The following is a 23,517-nucleotide window of genomic DNA, read 5'->3' on the forward strand; positions in this document are numbered from 1 at the left end:
TAGAGCCAGGCTGCCTGGATTTGAATCCTGCCTTCCCTGCTGACCGGCCATGTGAGTTTGGGCCGATTGCTCAATCTCTCTATGCCTCACATTCCCCAGCTGTAAAATGAGGATGAGGATAAAAGCATCTCTCTCTCCTAGGGTTACTGTGGATATGCAATGAGTTATCCCATGTAATGCATTTAGAATAGAACATGGCACAAAACGAGGCATCTCTGAAGGTTGGTTCTTACTGCTAACTGAAAACAAAACAAAACAAAACAAAAAAAACAAACAACAGGCATTTCATATTTGGAACCTAGCGTATAGTAGGTACTCCATAAATATTTCTTGAATGAGTAAGTGGAGAATTTGGTCTCTAAGGAAGAAAACACCCTTGGGCTGAGAATTCTCAAAGTGAGGTACCGAACAGCTCAGCATGCGACAGGGTTCAGAGGACTGTTGCTCTCAATTCCAAGCCAGCTGGCTACAGGGGAAACCACAGAAACAGAACGGTGCTGCTCACTGCCTTGACAGGAAGAGTGCTTCCCAACGATGACTTCATGGAAAGGACCAATTAACCTTGATCTGGGGTTTATTTATTCCATCAGGTGAGAAGTCCTGGTGGGGCTGGAGCTTTGCTCCTTGCCAGTCCTGATTGCAGAAGGGATTTTCCGAACGGCTGATTAAAATGAAGCAGGCATCTGCCTGCTGATCACTTCCGATTGTGCTGGGCTTTGAAAAGACTTGCAGGGCTCAGGAAGAGAAACCTTGATTTTTGTTTTTGCAGTAAGTTGGGAGAGACGCCTTGGAAGCAGCTACTAAATAAAGTTACAACGACTGATCCCATAACCAAAACATTATTTAGTCTAATAATATATCTGATGAGCCTAAAGCCATTGAATTGTGGTAATTTTGGATAAGCACAGATTAACTATGGTTCCGTCTTTATAAAGTTTTCCCAGGGGTAGGCTTGGAACATTCCAGCCCACATTCCTCTGGAAGCTGTCTCTCTTTTTTTTTTGAGATGGAGTCTCGCTCTGTACCCCAGGCTGGAGTGCAGTGGCACCATCTTGGCTCACTGCAACCTTCGCCTCCTGGGTTCAAGCGATTCTCCTGCCTCAGCCTCCCGAGTAGCTGGGATTACAGGCGCCTGCCACCACGCCCGGCTAATTTTTATATTTTTAGTAGAGATGGGGTTTCACCATGTTGGCCAGGCTGGTCTCGAACTCCTGACCTCAGGTGATCCTTGCGCCTTGGCCTCCCAAAGTGCTGGGATTACAGGTGTGAGCTACCACACCCGGCCTGAAGCTGTCTCATATTAAGCAATGGGTTACCTGATTCCTGGAAGCCATGTCCTGGGAGTGTTTTCCCCTAGAAACCAGACACACCACTTATTCATTTGAGAAGCGTTTTTTAAGTATTGGCTGTATCAATTGTTATATTAAAAATATATGCATGCTGGTCGGGTGTGGTGGCTCACGCCTGTAACCCCAGCACTTTGGGAGGCTGATGCAGGTAGATCACTTGAGGTTAGGAGTTTGAGACCAGCCTGGCCAGTATGGTGAAACCCCGCCTCTACTAAAAATATAAAAAAATTAGCTGGGTGTGGTGGTGCACGCCTGTAATCCCAGCTACTCAAGAGGCTGAGGCAGGAGAATTGCTTGAGCCTGGGAGGTGGAGGTTGCAGTGAGCCAAGATCACACCACTGCACTCCAGCCTGGGTGACAAGAGTGAAAGTCAGCCTCAAAAAAAAAAAAAAATATATATATATATATATATATATATATATATATATATATGTATGCTAATGAATACAACCAAATATTTGGAGGCAGCTGCCTCCTTATGAAGACTGCTGGAGGAGGAGAAGCACATGAAACTCTGAGCTTGACTACTGAGAAAAAATTGGTTATAACATCTCCGGACCCTTGATGGGAGGAGAGAAGCTGAAAGAAAGGGTATTTTCAACATTTTGAGCAGATCTTCGAAGAATATATACTAAACTCTTAATGGTGGTGATTTTGGGAGGTGAGGTCAGGTTAAGTGTTTGAATTTTTTCTGTTATGCATGCGTTACTTGAGCAGGAAAAAAATAGCAATAAATGAGCAGAGTTTAGTGATTTGAGGTGATGAGCAAGAGACTGTAGGGTTGAGGGGTGAGGTTGTGATTTTTTAAACAAATTTTTACTCATTTATTTATTACAGTAGAGATGGGGGTCTCACTATGTTGCTCAGACTGGTTTTGAACTCCTGAGCTCAAGTGATCCTCCAGCTAAGACCTCCCCAAGTGCTGGGATTACAAGTATGAGCCACCACACCCAGCTAGTTGTGATTTTTGAGTCTGAGACACAAAAGTCCCAGTTCTGGCTGGAGGCCGGCACACCTTGTCCTTATAAGCAGCCCTCCTCTCCCACCGCACTTCCTAGTAGAAGGAGAACTTGCTAATCAATCAATCAATGGGCATTTTTGACTCCCCAAATTCCCACCTTAAATCTTGGCCATTGTCATCTGATGAGACGTCATCAACGTGGATCTGGTCACAGTCCTAGGGAAAATTTGACAAAAAGAGAAAGACAGAGAGAGAGAACGTGCCTGGTTAATCTGATGTAGCCTTTAAGGGTTGGCTTCATACGCTGAGGGCTGGGATGAGCACTGCACTGGGGGTCATCAGGCTCGGGTTCTAGTCTGGGTTTGACCACTCAAGGTTAGAGGTCCTTGGGTTCAATCTCATCCTCTTTGTCTGTTTGGTTTCCTTATAAATGAGCAGGTTGACTGCAAGGAAAGTGACCATACATTTACTCTCCAAACAGAGAGTTTTGCAGTAAAGGGGGCTGGTATTATACTAGAGGGATAGGTGCAAACCAGGACTCCCCTAGGTCCCCAGCTTCCCAAGTATGGTCAGACATTTGGTCACCCTGGCCATATGGTAGACACCTTTGCCTCGCTAAAGGTGTTCCCCCTGCTTGAAATGCTCTCTTGCCTTCATCTGCTTAGTAAACCCTGTGCTCTTCAAGTATTGGCTCCTGGAGGGACACCTGCTGTGCCCCATGATCTGTGATCATCATTTACTGAGCACTTACTATGTGCCAGGCACTATCCCCAGGGCTTGCCATTCAACAAACTCCAATGCCATGCTGTTTCCCACTCAGTTTCCTTGGGGAAACACCTCTCTCTGTGGGACAAGACCATGGGGTGGAGGCTGGGCATGGTGGCTCATGCCTGTAATCCCAGCACTTTGGGAGACTGAGGCGGGTGGATTGTTTGAGGTCAGGAGTTCGAGACCAGCCTGGCCAACATGATGAAACCCTGTCTCTACTAAAATACAAACATTAGCTGGGTGTGGTGGCAGGTGCCTGTAATCCCAGCTACTCGGGAGGCTGAGGCAGGAGAATTGCTTGAACCCGGGAGGTGGAGGTTGTAGTGAGCCGAGATCGCGCCACTGTGCTCCAGCCTGGATGACAGAGCAAGACTCTGTCTCAAAAAAAAAAAAAGACCATGGGGTGGGGACAATCAAAACCAATCAGAGGGACCCAAGGTCCCCCTGGCTACAGTGATTCCTTCAAGGATGAACATGTGGTCTAAGGTGGGCCAGTGAACCAGCCCTGTGACGTTGGCTGAGACTTTTGGAAGAGGTGCTGTCTCTTCCCTGGGGCTGCTGAATGGTGGATTAAATCGGGAGCTGCTGAGGAAAGCAGGGCTGCGAGCTGGAGAGGGGGATGCCACGACCATGTGATCTCATCCCCTGGATCCAGTCAAGACTGAAGCTGAGCCATCCCTGACTGTGCTGGGCTGAATAACGAACCCCCAAAGATGCCCACATTCTTATCTCGGAATCTGCAAATCTGTTACATTAAATGGCAATCAGTACTTTAGTTCAGTTAGAGATCTTGAGGTGGGAAGTTTTTCCCTGGCTGTCGGGGTGGGCCCTAAATGGAATCACATGGGTCCCTGTAAGAGAGAGAGTGATCTGATGACAGAAAGGAGAGGGTGACTGGAGTGTTGTGCTTTGAAGATGGAAGAAGAGACCACAGTCAACATATACAAGTGGCCACTGGAAGAAAAACTAAAACAAACAAAAAACCAAAGGGCCAGGTGTGGTGGCTCAAACCTGTAATCCCAGCATTTTGGGAGGCTGAGGTGGGTGGATCACTTGAGGCCAGGAGTTCGAGACCAGCCTGGCCAACATGGAGAAACCCCACCTCTACTAAAAATACAAAAAATTAGCTGGGCATGGTGGTGCACATCTGTGGTCCCAGCTACTTGGGAGGCTGAGGCACGAGAATAGCTTGAACCTGGGAGGCAGGAGGCTGCAGTGAGCTGAGATCACACCACTGCACTCCAGCCTGGGCAACAGAGCGAGACTCTCTCAAAAAAAAAAAAAAAGGTAAAAAAAGCGATTCTCCTCTCAGAGCCTCCAGAAGGAACCCCAGTGACACTGCTGGGGACTCCTGACCTCCAGAACTGTAAGAGGACACAGGTGTGTTGTCTGAAGCCAGTAAGTTACAGCAGCCCTGGCGAACAAATACACCCACTTTTCAGATTAAGTGAGTGGAGCTGGGTTTCTGGCACTTTGCAGCCAAGAGTCATAAGGGATGCCATGTCCCACATGGAGCCTACACGATGCACACCTGCCAGCTCCGCCTGCATCATGAAGTGCCCTTGTGACACGCTGATGGGGCAAACATATCATGAGTGCACTTCGTGATGCAGGCACAGTGATATGATGATATGTTGATGGGGCAAAAAATGTGCGGGGGTACCAGCCCTTGCGGTACTGGTTCAGGGTGCAGGCTCTGGAATCTGACCACCTGGGCCTGGATCCTGGATCCAACCACTTCCCAGTGTGTGACCTTGAGTGAGGGGCATGACCCTTGTGAACCCCAGAGACCTGATAAATGGACCTGATAACGGGTTTGAACCCACTTCCAGATGAAGTGAGGAGAAGCAAGATGCTGCATGAGAGCACCAATAACAGTGTTGGGTGCACAGTGAGCGCTGCGTACATGTTAGTTTCTACCACTGTGTTAAGATCTTACACATTTTCCCACATTTTAGCTGCAAGGAGATTTCTGGAGGCAGCTGCCTCCTTACAAAGGCTGCTGGAGGAGGAGAAGCACGTGGGACTCTGAGCTTGACTACTGAGAAAAAATTGGTTGTAATATCTCTGGAACCTTGACGGGAGAGAGAAGTTGGAAGAAAGGGTATTTTCAACATTTTGAACAGATCTCTTTTTAGACAATTGGACAAGCAAAAAGCTTTTTTTTTTTTTTTTTTTTTTTGAAACTGAGTCTTGCTCTCTCACCCAGGCTGGAGTGCAGTGGCACAATCTCAGCTCACTGCCACCACCTCCCAGGTTTAGGTGATTCTCAAGCCTCAGCCTCTCGAGTAGTTGGGACTACAGGTGTGTGCCACCATGCCTAGCTAATTTTTGTATTTTGAGTAGAGATGAGGTTTTGCTAATGTTGGCCAGGCTGGTCTCAAACTCCTGGCCTCAAGAGATCCTCTAGTCTTGGCCTCCCAAAGTGTTAAGATTGCAGGCGCAAGCCACCGCACCTGGCCAAAAGGCTTGAATTTATCTTTGAGAATATAAGCTTTGCAGGGGGATGGTGGGAAGCCCCTCCCTCATTCATTTTTTTTCTTTTTTTAAAAAATAGAGATAGAGTCTCAATATGTTGCCCAGGCTGGTCTTGAACTTCTGGGCTCAAATGATCCTCCCGCTGTGGCCTCCCAAAGTGGTAGGATTATAGGCCTCCTCATTAACTTTTTAAAGATACATAAGGTAGTCTTGTTGTTATGGTGATGTTTACAGAGGCAAGGGAGGGGTCAGTGGCATCTGGGGCAGCCTGGGTTGCCTTGTGGGGAGCTGGGCTGGAATCTGAGAGAGGGGTTGGCAAGTGTGGCTGCTGGTCCCTCTCCGGCCCCTTGAATGGGCTTCAGATTAGAAAGGATTTTGCTGGAAGGTGAGGCTTGTTTCCAGAGTCCTTCACACACATGGGCCCAGGCACAGCAACTTTGTGGCAGGTGACAAAGTGTGACTGCCATTCTCGCCTCTGCATAGGACCTTGCACCTCTGTGACCCACGGGCAGCACCCTGGGTTTGGACAGTGGTGTGCTCTTAAGGCCTGGAGACCAACGGCAGCAGGGAAGTCCCCCCAGGTGGCTTCCCAGGGGTCAGCTCTGGGCAAATGGGAGTAAGCAGATGGCGAAGAACATGGTGGATGCTAAAGGGTAACCCTGAATGAGAAGCTCTTTGGGAAGTGGGGGACTGGAAGGACACTGAGTGACTGCTCTTGAGCCAGCAGACATCTGGTAACACCTAAGCTTTTACTGCTCATTACCGTGTATTTCCTTTCTTTCCATTTACCCAGGACTCTGATCAATGCTTGGTGGTCTCAGGTATAACCTACCCCCTCTCCCCAAGAAGGAGTGATCTTTTTTGCAGTAGTCAAGCACGATGATACTCTCTACATTGAAAGAATCTAGAGCCATGTTGTCTGATATGTAGCAATTAGCTGCCTGTGGCTATTTATAGTTATATTGAAATTCAGTAAAGTTAAATAACATTAAAGGTTCAGTTCTTTGGTCCTACTTCAAGTGCTCAAGAGCTACCTGTAGCCAGCGGTTATTGTAGTGAACGGTGCAGATATTTTATCATCGCAGAAATCTCTATTGGACAGCGCTGCTCTAGACGGGTGAGGGAGCCAGGCTGGCAGCTTGTCTACTGTGTTGATAAGTTCAGTTAGGGAAGAGCCTGCAAACTGGCCTGGAGACATATCTACTTAGCCCATCGCATGCTTAAATTTTTTTGAAGCAATGGGCAATATGTAAACTTGGGGGATATCCTCTCTCTTTTCTCTCTGCCTCCTCTTCCCTTTCTCTTCTTGTTCTTGCTCTCTCTCCAGATTTTCAGCTACCTCCTTCAGCCAGAGCATCCATTTACAGTTTCCCACCATCTCTACTGGGCTTGCTTCAGTTTACATTACCTGGATCCTTGGCCCCCCTAGGCATGTGAGTCTGAGACCTCTGACCCATGGCCATATAAATGGATGGCCTAGGACGAGCAATCCTGACATGTTAAGGAAAATGAGATTTAAATGGCAACCGCTGACTTTACAGACCCAGGCGCAGAGGAAACAAAATGAACAGATATCCCCAAGTTCACTGCTTTGCCTGAAATTCGAAAAACACCCCCTCCACCCCCCAGGCCTTCCCTCAAGCTCTGGAGCCACTTCTGGGGTCACCCGGGCTCAGGCCCCTGGGCAGGGTTCCATGCGCTTTCCTTGATGTCAGGGGAAAGGCATCTGGGGAGGCTCTGTTTTTCTCATTTGTAAGGGGATTGTTGGGGGCGCTAAAGTGTGACAACAGTAGCGATCGCATTTCGGTCTTAATAAAATACCGTGACGCTCAGCTAGACGCTACCTCATACTCCACCAGCTGACCTGGATCGAGTTACCCCTTGAGCCAGCTCGGAGGGGAGCTGGACCGCGCAGAGGCCATGAGGATGGGGGAGCCTCCGGGGAAGAGAATCCCAAGACCCTTAGTGCTGCCATCCCTCTCCTAGGTACGAGGGAGAGGAGACTGTAAGTCAGAGGGGAGACTTGTCCACACGAACTGCAGGGTGCTTCTGGTCTCTTCCGGGTCAAAGTGTGAGTATCTTGGAGGGGTGGTGCTGAATGGGATCTGCTGGCAGAGACAGTGGAAGGGTTCCCATGGCCTTGACACAGGTGAATTGCAGTGGGGCTGAGGACTGGGCCCTGGTGCAATCCCTGTCTCGAGGGATTTTTACTTTCTGACCCAGAGTAACACCTGCAAAGAGCCTTGTGTAAAAATGTCCATCATCCTGGTGAGAAACTGGAAAACACCTAACGTTCCCTTGATGAGGTCGTAGCTAAAGAAAATGTGGTATATCCATTCAGTGGAATCCTACCCAGCAGTGCAGAAAAAGGAGGGGGATTTTTTTTTTTTTTTTTTTTTTGGGCTAGCCCTCTTGTTGCCCAGGCTGGAGTGCAATGGTGCAATCTTGGCTCACTGTAACCTCCGCCTCCCAGGTTCAAGCAATTCTCCTGCCTCAGCCTCCTGAGTAGCTGGGATTACAGGCATGCACCACCACGCCTGGCTAATTTTGTATTTTTAGTAGAGATGGGGTTTCTCCATGTTGGTCAGGCTGGTCTTGAACTCCCGACCTCAGATGATCCCCCCCGCCCCCGCCCGCCTCAGCCTCCTGAAGTGCGGGGAGCACAGGCGTGAGCCACGGCCCCAGCCAAGTAGGTTAATTTTTATGCTAGCACATGGAAATCGTTCCAAGACATCCTAGAGTGTGAAAAATGCAGGTTAAAGAATCACACATCTGGCTGGGCGCTGTGGCTCACATCTGTAATCCCAGCACTCTGGGAGGCCGAGGCGGGCAGATAACTTGAGGTCAGGAGTTGGAGACCAGCCTGGTCAACATAGTGAAACCCTGTCTCTATTAAAAATACAAAAAGTTAGCTAGGCATGGTGGTATACACCTGTAATCTCAGCTACTTGGGAGGCTGAGAAAGGAGGATTGCTTGAGCCCAGGAGGTGGAGGTTACAGTGAGCCGAGATTGCACCACTGTACCCTAGCCTGGGTGACAGAGCAAGACTGTTTAAAAAAAAAAAAAAAGAGTGATACACCCAGTATGATGCCATGTATATATTTATAAAATCCCATTAAAATATGATTTTTTATATGGATGTATTGTACATAATTGGAAAAAGAAAGATCTGGAAGCCCATACATCTAGCTGGAAGCAGCAGTTTCATATGGGGAGTTACTGGGATTGGGCTGGTGGTCAAAGGTGGTTTTAGCTTATTGAAATACTTTCATTAAAAAAAATGAGGGCCAGGTGTGGTGGCTCATGCCTGTAATCCTAGCACTTTGGGAGGCCAAGGAGGCTGGATCTCCTGAGCCCAAGAGTTTGAGACCATCCTGGACAACATGGTGAGACTCTGTTTCTACCAAAAATACAAAAATTAGCCAGGTCTGGTGACATGTACCTATAGTTGTAGCTACTTGGGAGGCTGAGGTGGGAGGATCACCTGAGCCTGGGGAGGTCGAGGCTGGAGTGAGTTATGATCGCACCACTGTACTTCAGCCTGGGTGACAGGGTGAGACTGTGTCTCAAAAAAAAAAAAAAAAAAAAAAGAATAATGTGTGTATGTATTGCTTTTGAAAAATATTACAAATATCTGAGATAGTGACAAAAATCTCTATCACTGGCCAGAAACTAGTATTGGACTAGGGATAGAAACTAGTATTTATTAAAAGCTTTCAATGTGCCAGGGACGATGGCCAGCACTTTCTATATATGTAGTGGGAAACTAGGAGAAAACGAGGCAGAGAGGAGTGTGGGAACATGCCTGTTATGGGTTGAACTGTGTCCCCTACAAGATGTTGAATGTGACCTTATTTGGAAATAGGTTCTTTACAGATGATCACATTAAGATGAGGACCTTAGAGTGGGCTTTCATCCAATATGTCTGTGTCCTTATAAAGGGGGTATTTGGACACAGAGACAGACAGACGAAGAATGCCAGGTGATGATCGACAGAGACCGGGTGACATGTTCTCTATGAGTCAGAGGACATCTGAGACCACCAGGAGCTAGGAGAGAGGCAAGGAACAGATTCTCCCTTGCAGCCCTCAGAAGCAACCAACCTTGATCTTGGACTTTTTGTCTCAGGAACTGTGGGACAGTAAGTTTCTCTTGTTTAAGGCACCCAGTCTGTGGGACTTTGTAATGGCAGCCCAAGCAAACTCAGATGTGCCCAAGGTGAGGGGAAGAGGAGCCAGCACCCAGACCCATCTCCTTTCAGAGCCTGTGCTCGAGAAGATCTGTCTATCCCAAGACTATACAAACACCTACTATGGGCCTGGCACCGCATCAGACAATGATGGGTCAAGAGAGGGGAAGCTTCTTTGTTCTCCAAGAAAACATCCGGTTTTGGGGGATGCGGGTGCTGGAGGCCCTGGGGACCCTGGGATGGGGAACCACGGTGGCTTCTGTGGAGGCTTCAGCAGTGGCGTCCAGGGCTGGGGTCATAGCTGCGGACAGGGCCCGGGCCAAGGCTGAGGAGCTCGCAGAGGCAAGACCAAGGACAAGGAGTGGACGTCCATCCCCAAGCTGGGCCACCTGGTCAAGGACATGAAGATCAAGTCCCTGGAGGAGATCTATCTCTTCTTCCTGGCCATCAAAGAGTTTGAGATCATTGACTTTTTCCTGGGGGCCTCTCTCAAGGATGAGGTTTTGAAGATCATGCCAGTGCAAAAGCAGACCCGCACCGGCCAGCGCACCAGGTTCAAGGGATTTATTACCATCGGTGACTACAGTGGCATGTCGGTCTGGGTGTTAAGTGCTCCAAGGAGGTGGCCACTGCCATCCGCGGGGCCATCATCCTGGGCTAGCTCTCCATTGTCCCCATGTGCAGAGGCTACTGGGGGAGCAAGATCGGCAAGCCCCACACCGTCCCTTGTAAGGTGACAGGCCGCTGTGGCTCTGTGCTGGTGCACTTCATCCCTGCACCCAGGGGCACTGGCATCGTCTCGGCCCCCATGCCCAAGAAGCTGCTGCTGATGGCTGGTATCTATAACTGCTACGCCGCAGCTGCACTGCCACCCTGGGAAACTTTGCCAAGGCCACCTTTGATGCTATCTCTAAGACCTACAGCTACCCGACCCCCAACCTCTGGAAGGAGACTGTATTCACCAAGTCTCCCTAGAATTCAGGAATTCAGGTCTACCTTGTCAAGACCCCATCAGAGTCTCTGTGCAGAGGCCTCAGGTTCCAGCTGTGGCTACAACATAGGGTTTTTATACAAGAAAAATAAAGTGAATTAAGCTTGAAAAAAAAAAAGAGAGGGGAGGCTTCAAGGATGAAATCTGGCTATTGCCCTCACAGTGCCTATCGTGTCACTGGAAAAGACAAGGCAAAGAGGCATGAAATACCAAATTGCTGATTCAAGATGTGTACACACTGATCACCTTCTATGTGCCCAACACTGGCCTGGGCACTGCATGTGTCTTGGAGTTATCCCCGTTTCCTCTCTCTGACATTCTGCCACCCATCCATCACCAAATCCTGTTGGCCTTCCCTTCGACATATACCCACAATCTGACCATTCTCACCTCCTCCACTGCCTGCATTGCCCCCCGCTCCCCCGTGGTCCAAACCACCATCATCTCCCACCTAGATCAGAGGTTAGTAAGCTATAACCCAGGGGACAAATCTGGCCTGTCGCCTGTTTGTGTAAATAAAGTTTTATTAGAACACATCTATGTTCATGCATTTACATCTTGTCTGCTGCTGCTTTTGTGCTACTGCAGGAGAACTGAGTAGCTGAGACAGGTCCAGTACGATGTGCAAAGCTGAAAATATTTACTATCTGGCCCTTTACAGAAGTTTATTGACCCCTGGTGTAGGCTACTACAGTCACCTCCTCACTCTTCCTCCTCCTATCCTTATCTACCCCCTATCCTCCCAGCCTAGTCTCCATCCAGCAGCCAGAGGGATCCTGTTCAACCCTAAGCTGGATCATGTCCCGCTCCTGCTCAAATCCCCACAATGGATCCCACCTCCCTCCAACTAAAAGCACAGTCCTCACTATGGACTCTGGCTCCAGGTGGTCTGCCCACCCTCAGGTTCATCAGCCCCCTGACCTCATCTCCTACCCTCCCCTCACTACACTGCCCACACAGTGGCCTCCTGCAGCTCACTGCAGCCTCCACCTCCTGGGTCAGTGATTCTCCTGCCTCAGCCTCCCGAGTAGCTGGAATTACAGGCATGAGCCACCACACCTGGCTAATTTTTGTATTTTTAGTAGAGACAGGTTTTCACCATGTTGGCCAGGCTGGTCTCGAACTCCTGACCACAAGTGATTCGCCCACCTCGGCCTCCCAAAGTGCTGGGATTCCAGGCGTGAGCCACCGTGGCCGGCCTGGAATAGTTTTAGATTTACAGAAAAGTTGCAAAGATAGTACAGAGAGTTCCCATACACCCCACACCCACTTTCTCCTTTTGTTAATATCTTACATTAGTATGCTGCATTTGTCAAAACTAATAAGCAGATAGTGCTGTGTTAACTACTGTCAATTACTTATTCAGATTCTTAAGGCTTTCCCCCTACTGTTCTTTGACAGTTCCAGGATCCCAAGGTGGATACCACGTGACGTGTAGTTGTCCTGTCTCCTTAGGCTTCTCTGGGTTGTGACAGTTTCTCAGGCTTTCCTTGCTTTTGAGGACAGTGTGAAGGAGAACTGGTCAGGTATTTTGGAAAATGTTTGTCAACTGGGACTTTTCTGATGTTTTTCTCATGATTACACCGGGTTCCTGGGTTTTGGGAAGGTCACAGACGGAGAGTGCCGTTCTCTTCACATCACATCAAGGGTAAATATTATCAACATGACTAATCACTGTTGATGTTGACCTTGATCACCTGGCTCAGGTGGTCTTCATCAGGGTTCTCCACTCCAAAGTTACTAGTCCCTCCGTCTATATTGTACTCTTTGGAAAGAAGTCACTATGCGTGGCTCACACTATGGGTGTAGTATCTACATAAGTTACCTGGAACTTTTCTGCATGGGAGATTTGTTTAGTCTTCCCACTTATTTATTTATGCAATCGTTTATCTACATCAGTATAGACTCATACATACTTATTTTATGCTTTGGGTTAGAATCTGATATTACACTATTTATTTTATTATTCCAGCTTTTATTTTGCTCTTTTTATTTATTGTTCCAGATTGGGCCATTGGGATCCAATATTAAATTATTTATTTTATTACTCCAGCTTTTATTTCGTTGTTCTTTTTATTTTATTTTTCTGGATTTGGCCATTGGGAACTCTTTAGTTGGATCTTGTGTTCCTCTGGCATAACCCATCACTTTGGGCGTTTCCTGAGCAATTCCTTTATGGTGCTAAAAGATGCTCTGGGATAATCATACAGTTCTTGGCCCAGCCCTAGAATCAGCCATTTCTCCATGGAGCTCTGGTTCCTTTTTCTTGCAGCGTGGTATTAGAAACTATTATCTGAGTATCCTCATTGCTACAAGGGTGTCATCGTTCCTGGGCTCAGGTAACACAGCAAGGTCTTCAGTTTCCTTTTTTTTTTGAGACAGAGTTTCACTCTTGTCACCCAGGCTGGACTGCAATGGGGTAATCTCAGCTCACTGCAACCTCCGTCTCCCAGGTTCAAGCGATTCTCCTGCCTCAGTCTCCCAAGTAGCTGGCATTACAGGTGCCTGCCACCACATCTGGCTAATTTTTTGTATTTTTAGTAGAGATGGGGTTTCATTATGTTGGCCAGGCTGGTCTCAAACTCCAGATCTCAGGTAATCCGCCCACCTGGGCCTTCCAAAGTGCTGGGATTACAGGCATAAGCCACTGCACCCAGCATCTTCAGTGTTTTTTTAAAAATTATAAAATATGGCTATTCCATCTGCTTGCAGGTGTGTTACAAGGCAAGGGGCAGGTGCCAAGTACATGATACCAATTATAGTCCAAACCCCTCTTTTCACCACCGTGGAAACTAAAGCTCAGACTGGATCTGCAGAAAACTTCTGTAAAGAGTCACAGGGCATGGATGAAGGTAGGTGCTGGGATTGCGGGGGTCTTCCAACTCCAGCAGCGACGACCGCAATTTGTCCTTTGTCATATGCTCTGTAACTCCAGTGTCAGCTTTAGGGTGATGTTAGTCTTGCAAAATGTGTGGGATAGCATTCCATCTTTTTCTTTGCTCTGTAGTGTATGCTGGATGAGATTTATCCTTTCCTTGAAGGTTTGTTGGAACTCTTGTTTAAAACCAGCGGGACCTGGTGCCTTTTTTGGTGGGGGCACTAAAAACGCACTTCCTCCTTAATGATTTAACAAATTTTCATGATATTTGGTTTGTTGTATTTATTTTTTATTTCCACTTGGGCTAATTTCAGTAATTTGTGTCTTCTTGAAAAGTGTCAATCTCACCTAGATTTTCAAATTCATTGGTAAAACAGTGTACCTGGCATTCTTGTAATTAAAAGAAACAACCTCCCCTGAATTTTAGTAATGTCCACCCTTTCATTCTGGATGTTGTTTATTGATCTCTCTCTCTTTTCCCCTTTGATTAAGCTTGCTAAAGCCTTATCTATTTTAATGGTCTTTCCAATTATTCTTATGAATTTTCCTGTTTTTCTAACAAATGTCATTTAGGACTGTAAATGCCAATCTGGACTGCCCTTCTGCATCCCACAGGTATGATACTTAGTATTCTTTTTTTTTTTTTTTTTTTGAGTTGGAGTCTTGCTCTGACACCAAGGCTGGAGTGCAGTTGTGCAATCTCGGCTCACGGCAACCTCCGCCTCCTGGGTTCAAGTGATTGTTCTGCCTCAGCCTCCTGAGTAGCTGGGACTACAGTGTGCACCACTATGCCTGGCTAATTTTTGTATTTTTAGTAGAGATGAGGTTTCACCATCTTGGCCGGTCTGGTCTCGAACTCCTGACCTCAAGTGATCTGCCCCCCTCAGCCTCCCAAAGTGCTGGGATTACAGGCATGAGCCACCATCCCCAGCCGATACTTAGTATTACTGTTGTTGCACATTGCTGATCAGTAAACTCAGTGACAAATACTTATCAAAACCTGTTCTGATTAAGCTGGTGACAGCTGGGGTTTCTCAAACTCTCCTGCTGTGGTTTGATCCCATTACTTTTTGTTTTTGGCTGCTTGGAGACATGAATGCAGAAATTGTTGACAAACTTGCGTTAGAAAAATGACTTTCATCAGGGCCCCCATGAACTCCCTGGCTGCTCCTTCTCCTCTGAGGCAGGTATATTTTTTAAGTGAGATTGCTTAATGCTGCCTCCAGACTAGCCAGAGAGGAGTATACTCCCTGGGAGGGAAACCTTGGCCACATCTCTTGTGCTAAGTGTTTAACTAACCTTAAGAGCGCTAAAGAGGCTGTGGCCTGAATTGTATTAATGACCGTTGGGCAGGATGCTTTGGAGAGAGTTCGGTGTTAACACAGTGACATATTATTTTCCTGATAGCTCCTAAAGACCATAAATCAGACGTTTAGCAACCAGGCTCATGTGTCAGGCAAGCAGCCATGGCTGCCCTGATTTCAGCAACTTCTGAGTCTCTCCAGCATGGTCTTTCCTAAAGCCCTGGCTGCATCTTGAAACGCTCCCCTTCCAGCCTGCCAGAATGCCTGGCCATTCCTGTGTCGGGCTAGGGATACCTTTTGCCAAAGATCTTTAGGGTCATCTTGTTTCTCCTGAAAGGCTCTTTCCTTATTTTATTTTTTGAGATGGAGTCTTGCTCCGTTGCCCAGGCTGGAGTGCAGTGGCGCTATCTTGGCTCACTGCAACCTCTGTCTCCCAGGCTCAGGCAATTCTCCTGCCTTAGCCTCCCTAGTAGCTGGGACTACAGGCATGCACCACCATGCCTGGCTAATATATATATATTTTTAAGTAGAGACGGGATTTCGCCACATTGGCTGGGCTGGTCTTGAACTCCTGACCTCAAGTGATCCACCCGTCTTGGTCTCCCAAAGTGCTGGGATTACAGGCATGAGCCACCATGATGGCTGGCCCCCTGAAAGACTCTTTTCTTCCATCCATTCAGTTGATCCATGTTCTCCACTTCCTAGTTCATCTCAAACTCTATTCTCCATGAAAGATAAACATCCTAGCAGAGAAGTCATTTGGCCTGGGATCAAATCTCCACATTCTTCTTACTAGCTGTGTGACCCTGGGAAAGGGATCTTTCTGGGCCTCAGTTTCCTCATCTGTAAAATGGAGATTGAAAAAAACCATCTCCTTTGCAGGGCTGCTGTGAGGATACGGTGAGATGGTTCATGCGCAATGCCTGGTGCAAAAGAAGAGCTTGATATGTGTCAGCTGTCGGGCAAGTGAACCGTTCTGTGCCTCAGTTTCCCCATCTCTAACATGGGGATACATAACAGTACCTGCCTTCTGTGGTTGTTGTAAGGGTTAATGAATGGGTACAGACAAGCCTTTCAGTCACTGCCAGGCACACAGTCGCATGCAGGACACACTAGCTCCCATCGGGCTTGTGCTTGTTACTCTCACATGTGCACTCAGCATGTGGGAGTCACATGTCCTTTCTAGAAGGTACATTCAGATCCCTTGCACATTGCTTTGATCACCTCCAGGCGATTCATCCCCTCAGCGGGGAGTAAAGGATGCTGCCATGTTCATGTGGTTGCTTGTTGCTGTTTGTGTGAGTTTTACTTTGCATAAGGTGCTATGCAAACTCATAGCAGAGGATCTAATAATTCGATTTTTCATCTTACAAAGACATGAAAAATCTTGGCCAGGCGCGGTGGCTCACGCCTGTAATCCCAGCACTTTGGGAGGCTGAAGTGGGTGGATCACTTGAGGTCAGGAGTTTGAGACCAGCCTGGCCAACATGGTGAAACCCTGTCTCTACTAAAAATACAACAATTAGCCAGGCATGGTGGCTTTAGGAGCTATTAGCTGGTGGTCCCAGCTACTCGGGAGGCTGAGGCATGAGAATCGCTTGAACCAGGGAGGTGGAGGTTGCAGTGAGCTGAGATCGTAGCACTACACTCCAGCCTGAGAGACAGAGCAAGACTCCATCTCAAAACACACACACACACACACACACACACACACACACCAAAATAAACAAAAACAAAATCAGAAAAATCCAAAGAGATGAAAAACATTTGTCTTCTCCATGAACACTGGGACTTTCTCCTCCTCTTGGTGTCAGATCTTGGCTTTCTGCCACCACCTTTCTCAGTGACTCCAGCCCTCCCTTGCACTTCCTTTTCTTCCTTTGAGTCCACTGTCTGCGGCACTGCACGAGTTCCTAGATTCTTACTGGGAATCCTTTTTCTCAAACCAGACAGACTTCACTGTCCCTGGCAGAGGCAGCACAGCACCATGGGTAAGGGCAGGGTCTCTGGAGCCAGGCCACCTGGGTCTGAATATTGCCACGGCCAACTATGTGACTTGGGCTGTTCACTTAGCCACTCTCTGCCTCAGTTTCCCCATTTGTAAAATGGGCGTTATGAACTGAACGTTTGTGTCTCCTCCCAAAATTCATATGCTGAAAATCTAACCTCCCGATGTGGCTGTATTTGGAGGTAGGGCCTCTAAGGAAGTAATTAAGGTTAAGTGAGGTCACAGGGTGGGGCCCTAACCCAAGGGGATTGGTGTCTTTGTTAGAGGAGACACCAGACAGCTGTTTCTCTCTGGCTCTGTCTCCATGTACACGCACTGAGGAAAGGCTGGGTGAAGACGCAGCAAAAATGCAGCCATCTGCAAGCCAAGAAGAGGGCCCTCACCAGAAACCAACTTTGCCAGCACCTGGATCATGGACTTCCAGCTTGCAGAACTGTGAGAAAGGAAATTTCTGTTGTGTAAGCCACCCGCTCTGTGGTATTTTTTTATGACAGACCGAGCAGACTAGTATAATGGGGATAATAATAGGATTAAATAAAGTAAAACATACAAGCCAACTAGAACAGTGCCTGGTATGTAGTGAGTGCTCAGTAAATGTCAGTTATTATTGAGATCTGGTTCAGAGGAAGAAGTGGAAAGTCAGCCAAGTTAAATACCTCCCTTTCAAGGTCTTAGAGCTCAGAAGAATCGGAGTCAGAATTGGAACTTAGGTCCTCTGATCCCAAATAGCATCCCACTCCTTCCACGGTGCCAGGCCTCTTAGTGGATGGCAGTCACCCCGGTAGAGCCGTGCTCCTTTATGCCGCACCTTCACGGATTTAGCCATAGAGGAGTCCCCCCTTTCACTAACTTCTCGGTCTTTTTTTTTTTGAGATAGACTCTTGCTCTGTCACCCAGGCTGGGGTGCAATGGTGTGATCACAGCTAGCTCACTGCAGCTTCAACCTCCCAGGCTCAATCGATCCTCTACCTCAGCCTCCCAAGTAGCTGGGACTATAGGCACTCATCACGATGCCCGGCTAATTTTTTTTTTGTTGTTGTATTTTTTGAAGATGTGGGGTTTTGTCATGTTGCCCAGGCTGGTCTTAAACTCCTGTGCTCAAGTGATCCTCCCACCTCAGCCTCCCAAAGTGCTGGGATTACAGGCATGAGCCACTGCGCTTGGCCTCCTCATTTATCTTTACACTGATGCTCCTTCATAAACCTTTGCTTCATCCTGGGCATCACTACCTATGACATCACTGGTCTGATGTACTGGTCATTTTTCCCCTAAAACTTTGTACAAGACCGTCCAACATATTGGGTTGAGTGGTATTGCTGGCCCTGCCTCTAAAAGCAAACAGTGCTTTCCCTTCATGTGACAACCAACTACCCCAACCCTCAATTTCTTTCTTTTTGTTTTTGAGACAGAGTCTCAACTGTGTCACCCAGGCTGGAGTGAAGTGGTGCGATTTTGGCTCAATGCAATCTCTGCCTCCCGCCCACCCCCAGTTTCTTTTTATCTTTTCTTTTCTTTTTTTTTGAGACTGAGTCTTGCTCCATCACCCACGCTGGAGTGCAGTGGTGTGATCTCGGCTCACTGCAACCACTGCCTCCCAGGTTCAAGTGATTCTCGTGCCTCAGCCTCCTGAGTAGATGGGATTACAGGCACCTGCTACCACACCCATCTAATTTTTGTATTTTTAGTAGAGATGGGGTTTCACCGTGTTGGCCAGGCTGGTCTCAAAGCCCTGACCTCAAGTGATCTGCCCATCTCAGCCTCCCAAAGTGCTGGGATTACAGGCGTGAGCTACCACTCCTGGCCCCACCACTAGTTTCTAAGGGTGGGGCTGCCCTCGGGTGGGAATGCTGCTCTAGTTAAACACACTGACACTAATGTGGATGAGAACATTCAGAATGCCGTCTCTCTGAGAAAAAAAAAATGGTACACTCCCCTGTCCTGCCAACACACAAATGACACTGCTAAGGAGCAGGGCTGGTAATTCACAATACAGGTGGTAGGAGGTATGTGTACAGTGTGGAGGAATAATCCAGGGCAAACATGCCAGACTAGAGGATCTAGCAAATGAGGAGAATGGGTCAGGGTCCAGGCACCCGGCTGAGGTTGCAGAACAAGAGACCAGGATTTGAGGAGAAGAAAATGCAGTAAATAGAAATTGAGGTCTGTAAAACAGGAGGTGAGAATTAAGTGCTGTGGCAGATTGCTAGTTTTTCATCCAGTACCTGTTCTCCCTGCTTCCACAGTGATGGAATTTTTAGTAAGGCATGATGCCCAGAATGAAGACTACAATTCCCAGCCTCCCTTGCTGGCCAATGGGATGTAAGTGCAAGTACTGTGTGGTGCTTCTGGGACAGTCTTTGAGAGCCTCCAGGTGCTGTCTGAAAAGGGAAAAGGCAGTTCCTCTTTGCCCCTTCCTCCATTCTGATACCTGGAACTGAAATGTCACTATCTTGGACCATGAGGGCAAGAGAGACACTTGAGGGTTGGTGAAGGTGCAAGCTGGCAGGAATCTGAGCTGTTCGTCGAGAAGAGGTCCCTGGATTGCTAACCTCTAGAGTTCTGCAGATAAGGGATAAACATCCTGTTCCGTGTGGACCACATTAACCTACTTAATTTCTAATAAAGTCAAAGGCACATAAACAAAGTCAGTTTCCTGAAAGTTAGAAATTCCAGAAGGCAATTGTTACCATGGATGGGGTTGTAGGGCAAGATCATCAACAGTCAAGAAACAACGATTTACTGATCACCTAATACATGCCAGTTATAGCGGTGAGCACAGCGGACACGTTCTCTGCCCTCCTGGAACACACAGCTGGCAGGGAACACAGAATTCACATAAATTCTTTCAAATAATTAATGAAATGGTTACAAAGAGTACAAAATGTACCGCGTAAGTATGAGGCATCCTGGGAGCATACGATGGCAGAATCTAACCTTTTGAGGGGAATCAGGTAAGACTTCACTAAGGACATGGCACTGGTTCAGAGATTTAAGAGGTGCATAGGAACTGGCGAGGCCTTGGACCTTGAGAACAAGAGGAGGGGAGAATGGTGTGGGGAAGTGTGTTCTATACAGAGGGCATGGCGTGGGCAGAATCTTAAGGTAGTGGGGAGCATGGATGTTCAAGGAATTTAAAAAAACCCATTGGATCTGGAGTGGAGCAAATGATGAAAAGAGCAGGAGAAAAAGAGTCTGGAGAGGCAGGTGGGGTCAGTCCATAATAGTTCACTGAAGAGCTTTTTTTTTTGAGATGGAGTCTCACTCTGTTGCCCAGGCTGGAGTGCAGAGGTGTGATCTTGTCTCACTGCAACCTCTGCCTCCTGGTTTCAATCGATTTTCCTGCCTCAGCCTCCCGAGTAGCTGGGATTACAGGTGCCCACCATGATGACCTGCTAGTTTTTGTATTTTTAGTAGAGACAGGGTTTTGCCATGTTGGCCAGGCTGGTCATGAACTCCTGACCTCAAGTGATACACCTGCTTCGACCTTCCAAAGTGCTGGGATTACAGGCGTGAACCACTGTGCCCAGCCTACTGAAGAGTTTTAAGCAGAAGGTGACATGTTCAGCTTTCCTTTTCACCTCTCTGGCTACTGTGATGAAAACTGAGGAAAGGTGTCAGGCTGAGACTGCCAGCTGACCCTCAATACTCACTTCACTTCCCCTCTTTATCTATAGTAGCAGTTTTTATTGGCACGTGACTGCCCAGAATAAAGACTACATTTCCCAGGCTCCCTTGCAGGAAGGTGTGGCCAAGTGACTACGTTAAGGCCAATGGGGTGTGAGCAGAAGAGATAACTGCAACCGCTGGGTGGTGCCCTTCTCTGTCTCTGCCTCCTTCTTTCCCCTGCTGCCTGGAATGTGCCTGGAATCGGTGGCTCATGCCTGTAATCCCAGCACTTTGATAGCCCAAGGCGGGAGGATTCCTTGAGACCAGCCTGGGTAGCATAGGAGACTCCATCTCTACAGAAAATAAAAATATTAGCAGAGCGTGGTGACGCCTGCCTATAGTCCCAGCTACTCAGGAGGCTGAGGTGGGAGGATGGCTTGAGCCCGGGAGGTTGAGGCTGCAGTGAGCCATGATCATGCTAGTGCACTCCAGCTTGGGTGACAGAGGTGACAAAGTAAGACCCTGTCTTTTGGGGGGTGGGGGGAAAGGAAGCCGCTGTGCCTGGGCTTCTGGCATGGAAGAGTTGCCTTTCTGGCCCCAAACTGTTCACATTTCACATTTCCTCATGAGAGAGAAACAGATTTGTGTTGTACTTAAGCCTCTTTATTTTGATGAGCTTGTATCCTAATTCATAGACAGCAGGGAGTCAGTGAGAAGGCGGTGACGGAATCCAGGAGAAAGATGATGGGGACTTAGACCACAGAGGTAATGGCAAGGGGAGTGAAGAGAAGCGGACAGGGGCCAGGACCAGAGAATGCAGCAGAAATGCAGGGAAGGCAGGATGACGCCAGGTGCCTCCAACCTCAGCCACTGCTGTACGACCATTGACTTCCTGGCCAGAAGCATTAATTCCACCCTCCTGGGGCCAAACTGTTTGCCTCCCTCTTACTACTGCCCTCACTATGCCAGCCCCTGGACATCTTCAGGGGCCAGCACCTCACTCAGGCACACCTCCTGGCTTCCAGAGGACATGCTGACATTGACAGATTGCCTGCTAAGGCAAGGGAGAGCAAGGAAGGCCCCCTCCTCAGTCCTGCTGCATCTTGCCTGCAAATCTTGTGTGTGTGTGTGTGTGTGTGTGTGTGTGTGTGTGTGTGTGTGTGTATGTATGTATTTATTTACTTATTTTGAGATGGAGTCTCGCTCTGTTGCCCAGTCTGGACTGCAGTGGTGTGATCTTGGCTCACTGCAACCTCTGCCTCCTGGTTTCAAGCAATTCTGCTGCCTCAGCCTCCCAAGTAACTGAGATTACAGGTGCATGCCACCCTGCTCGGCTAACTTTTTTTTTTTTTGTATTTTTAGTAGAGATGGGGTTTTGCCATGTTGGCGAGGCTGGTCTTGAACTCCTGACCACAAATGATCCACTGTCTCAGCCTCCCAAAGTGCTAGGATTACAGGCATGAGCCATCGTGCCTGGCCCAAACTTGTGTTCTTTTAATATACACCAAGAAGAATGGGATGCCCAGCAGGCAGGGGGTACCTAAGACAGTTCTTGTCAACACACCTGCCATTTTAAACCAAGAGGATGGGGGCTGTTACAATCTTTAGGGCCACCAAACGCCATGGATGTGGATAGCAAATCGCCAGAGAGTTTCAGTGGTGTTATGAGCTGATAATGAAAATCTGCAACTGGAGAGTCAGCCTATCTTCTCTGTCTACTTTAGACCCCTTTTCTTCTGGCTTTATATCTATTTATGATGCCTTTGTTTATAGTTACCTTTGCTTGTTAACTTCTTTTTCATGCCTGAACTAAATGTCCCCTTGCTGAAATTTGGAATCATCTTTAATCACACTGCCTATAAAATTTCAGCCATTCAACATGAGTCTAGGTTTTAAATGTATTTTCAATTAAAGTTGTGACATCTCAAAACATAAATAATACTTGTTTTTTTTTTTTTGTTTTTTGGAGATGGAGTCTCCCTCTATCGCCCAGGCTGGAGTGCAGTAGCACAGTCTCGGCTGCCAGGCCTCCCCATTCTCTTCTTCTCACAGGGCAGGGCTGAACAGTATCTCCTCCTGGCTGCATCCGAGCCCAGAAGTCAAAACCTGAGGAGTCCCCGCTTGGCTGGGACAGAGGCCGCAGACCTAGGTCCAGCTCTGACTTGACAGTGGCACAGCCCTGGGAAGTGGAGCTTGGGGGCTTCCCATGAACGGCTTTCAGAGTGAGCGCAGCAGCGTGGGGCCGGAGGACAGCTTTGACAGATCTTGAGCAGGTGCTTGAATTTTAACCGAACTTCCACCCTTACCCATGACCCAGGTGACATTTCAGAGGAGGGTTCACCTGCCCTGCAAAGTAAGAGCTGCAAAATCAGCAGCTCTTGCACAAAGGCAAGGTGGCAGGGAGCAGGGGAAGGAGCTGTCGATATTTATGCCCAAGCTGCAGCAGTTGGCTGGGACCCAGGCCTGGTCTGCTCATGACTGTCATCATCTTTGTCATATTTCTGTGTTGCCTATACTTTTATAAAATGATTGTAAAATTAGGGGTTGGCAAGCTAGTTATAGTTTTCTAATTCACAGTAAAATAAATATGTAGCAATTAAACAATTTGCCCTGGTACCATAGAACCCCCACTTGTCTATCCCCAGGGACACACATAGCCCCCATAGCCCCCTGGTGGAAAGGCCCCCACATTGGGCAGGTATGCCAGGCTCTGTGCTGACTGCTTTCACATAGCTCCATCCTTACAACCCTAGACGGTGGGGGATTTTCTTCCACCCATTTAACAGATGAGCAAACTGAGGCTCAGAGGGATGGAGAGACTTGCCCAGGTTAGGAGATGGTGGAGCCAGGACTCAACAGCAGATGGAACTGATTAGAAGGCTTTTGTCCTCAACTTGGGACATGCATGCAGAATATCCTAAGACACAGCTGCATGTGGCACCTTCTGTGTCCCGGACCATTATTATTATTATTATTTTTTTGAG

At 47.9% G+C, this 23,517-nt stretch overlaps 1 protein-coding gene and 1 pseudogene across 2 annotated transcripts in view; one reads left to right on the forward strand and one right to left on the reverse strand.

Moving 5' to 3' along the window:
* The window catches only part of EYA2 (EYA transcriptional coactivator and phosphatase 2), a 293,919-nt gene that overhangs the window by 17,831 nt on the left and 252,571 nt on the right, over nucleotides 1-23,517 (reverse strand). For both annotated transcript variants that reach the window (XM_030826398.1, XM_030826397.1), the window contains one exon: nucleotides 2,468-2,526. In XM_030826398.1, coding sequence (XP_030682258.1) covers nucleotides 2,468-2,526 — 59 coding nt within the window. The remainder of the gene's footprint in view (nucleotides 1-2,467; nucleotides 2,527-23,517) is intronic.
* Nucleotides 9,743-10,855, forward strand: LOC105740658 (annotated as a pseudogene).

Source organism: Nomascus leucogenys, chromosome 13 (genome assembly GCF_006542625.1).
Source record: "Nomascus leucogenys isolate Asia chromosome 13, Asia_NLE_v1, whole genome shotgun sequence".
Lineage (NCBI taxonomy): Eukaryota > Metazoa > Chordata > Mammalia > Primates > Hylobatidae > Nomascus > Nomascus leucogenys.